At 35.9% G+C, this 1,663-nt stretch overlaps 1 protein-coding gene across 1 annotated transcript; it reads right to left on the bottom strand.

Moving 5' to 3' along the window:
- Nucleotides 1-139: 139 nt before the first annotated feature.
- LOC111374286 (probable serine/threonine-protein kinase PIX13) lies at nucleotides 140-1,405 on the bottom strand (the record flags this gene model as incomplete). The annotated part of the gene is made up of 5 exons (XM_022996943.1): nucleotides 140-155; nucleotides 306-429; nucleotides 517-649; nucleotides 923-1,254; nucleotides 1,353-1,405. Coding segments are annotated over 5 exons (658 nt in total), but the record flags the coding sequence as incomplete, so codon positions are not given.
- Nucleotides 1,406-1,663: the final 258 nt, after the last annotated feature.

The raw sequence follows: 1,663 nt of genomic DNA, 5'->3' as shown, positions 1-1,663 counted from the left end.
CGGTTTATTTTCTTGTTTTTTGCCTTGAATCTTGTTTGTTGATTGTTGTTTTGGTTGTTTGAACTCCTAGGATCCCCAACATTGGCATTGTATGACTGAGAGCAAAATTTAATCAATAAGAAAAAATAAAAAGATTCTTCTAACTAATAAATCTTCTGTTAAATAAAAGAAATTATCAGTAAAGTGAATTTATTGCAATCACAACTGTGCCCATCAAGATTTATCCAGTCCTCAAAAGTGTAAAGCGGTCACTCTTTTGGCAGAACAACTCTTAATTGGTAGTAAATCGTCTGTACAAAACCTACCCGGCCTTGAAGTCTCTATAAATAACTTTTCTATCCGATGCATGCAAAAACGCGAGTCCCTTTGCTGCTCCAATTAAAATCTTAAGCCTTGTGTCCCATGGAAGAGGCAGAATAGCTGAACCCCCTGAAACGCAATGCTTAAATGAAAAATGAATATGGCCATTCGCTAATCTACGTAATATGAGATACTACAAATATTATACACCCGTACTTCTGAAAAGGTGGTCTAAGCTTCCCTTTTGCATGGACTCGTAAATAAGCAACAGCTCTTTATCCTCCCAGCAGTATCCCAACAGCTTAACCAGATTTGGATGAGAAAGCCTTCCAAGGAAATTTACCTCAGACTGTAGAGAGAGAAATGAAGAAAAATGCAGAACAACTTCAAAAATAATTCAAGTTAACTATTCGAAATGAATTGATATATGAACAGTAAAGTACGAAAGATTCATTCTGAATCTGCCATTCATCAAAATAAATGGAATATCAAAAAACATAAGTTGAAGTCTAAACATTGAATATCGAATAGTAAGATAGTACTTAAAGCACTTTATTTTCACCAAGAAAAATTGATGATTGATAGGAAATGGTGCATTACAAAGAGCACAAATGTGAATTACCTGCCACTCTTGAAATCCTTGAGAGCTTTCGGCATTCAACTTCTTAACTGCAATTACGTTTGCAGTTCCACCTTTCGTCGTCCCTTTCTCATCGAGCCAACCTTTATAGACCTTTCCAAAGCCACCTTCTCCCAACACCGTATCACTTCTAAAATTTCTTGTTGCTGTCTTCAGCTCGGAAAAGGAGAACATTCTTAAATTGGGGAGAGGTAATATTTGTCCCGATGGACTATCCCCGTCCCCTCCACTTGCAGCTGAGAATTGACTGTTCCCAGAAACATTGCTGCTTCCTGTTAACAACGTGGTATTACTGGTTGTCTCTGATGTCGCCACTGCAGTATACATACACAATTTTAAGGTAAAACATAACAAAGAAAATCAAAGAGAGAGCATTACTTTATTTTTTACACAAATGTTGAATAGTTTCTACAACTGACATAAAATTCAGTTAAATCAACCCTCAAAGATTTATGGGTCAGCAATCTTTAAACGTTGATCATAAGCCCGTTAAGATTGGTTATAGACAAAATAGATTCTTGATTATGCCCAAAGTATAACGCGGTACGTATCCACAGGGAGATGCGAAATTTGTTAAAGGATCAAAAGCTTAGAGTTTTTTTCGTGCTTTGTTTAGGAATTTATCAGTTTGAATGAAATGTAATTATCAATGATTGAAGTAACGAAATTTGAATCAATTTTTGAAATATTGAAGCGCAGGAATTCCCTCGATTGGTTCGGATT

The sequence above is a fragment of the Olea europaea genome, unplaced genomic scaffold (assembly GCF_002742605.1).
Source record: "Olea europaea var. sylvestris unplaced genomic scaffold, O_europaea_v1 scaffold12302, whole genome shotgun sequence".
Lineage (NCBI taxonomy): Eukaryota > Viridiplantae > Streptophyta > Magnoliopsida > Lamiales > Oleaceae > Olea > Olea europaea.
This window is presented reverse-complemented; position numbering and strand designations above follow the sequence as displayed.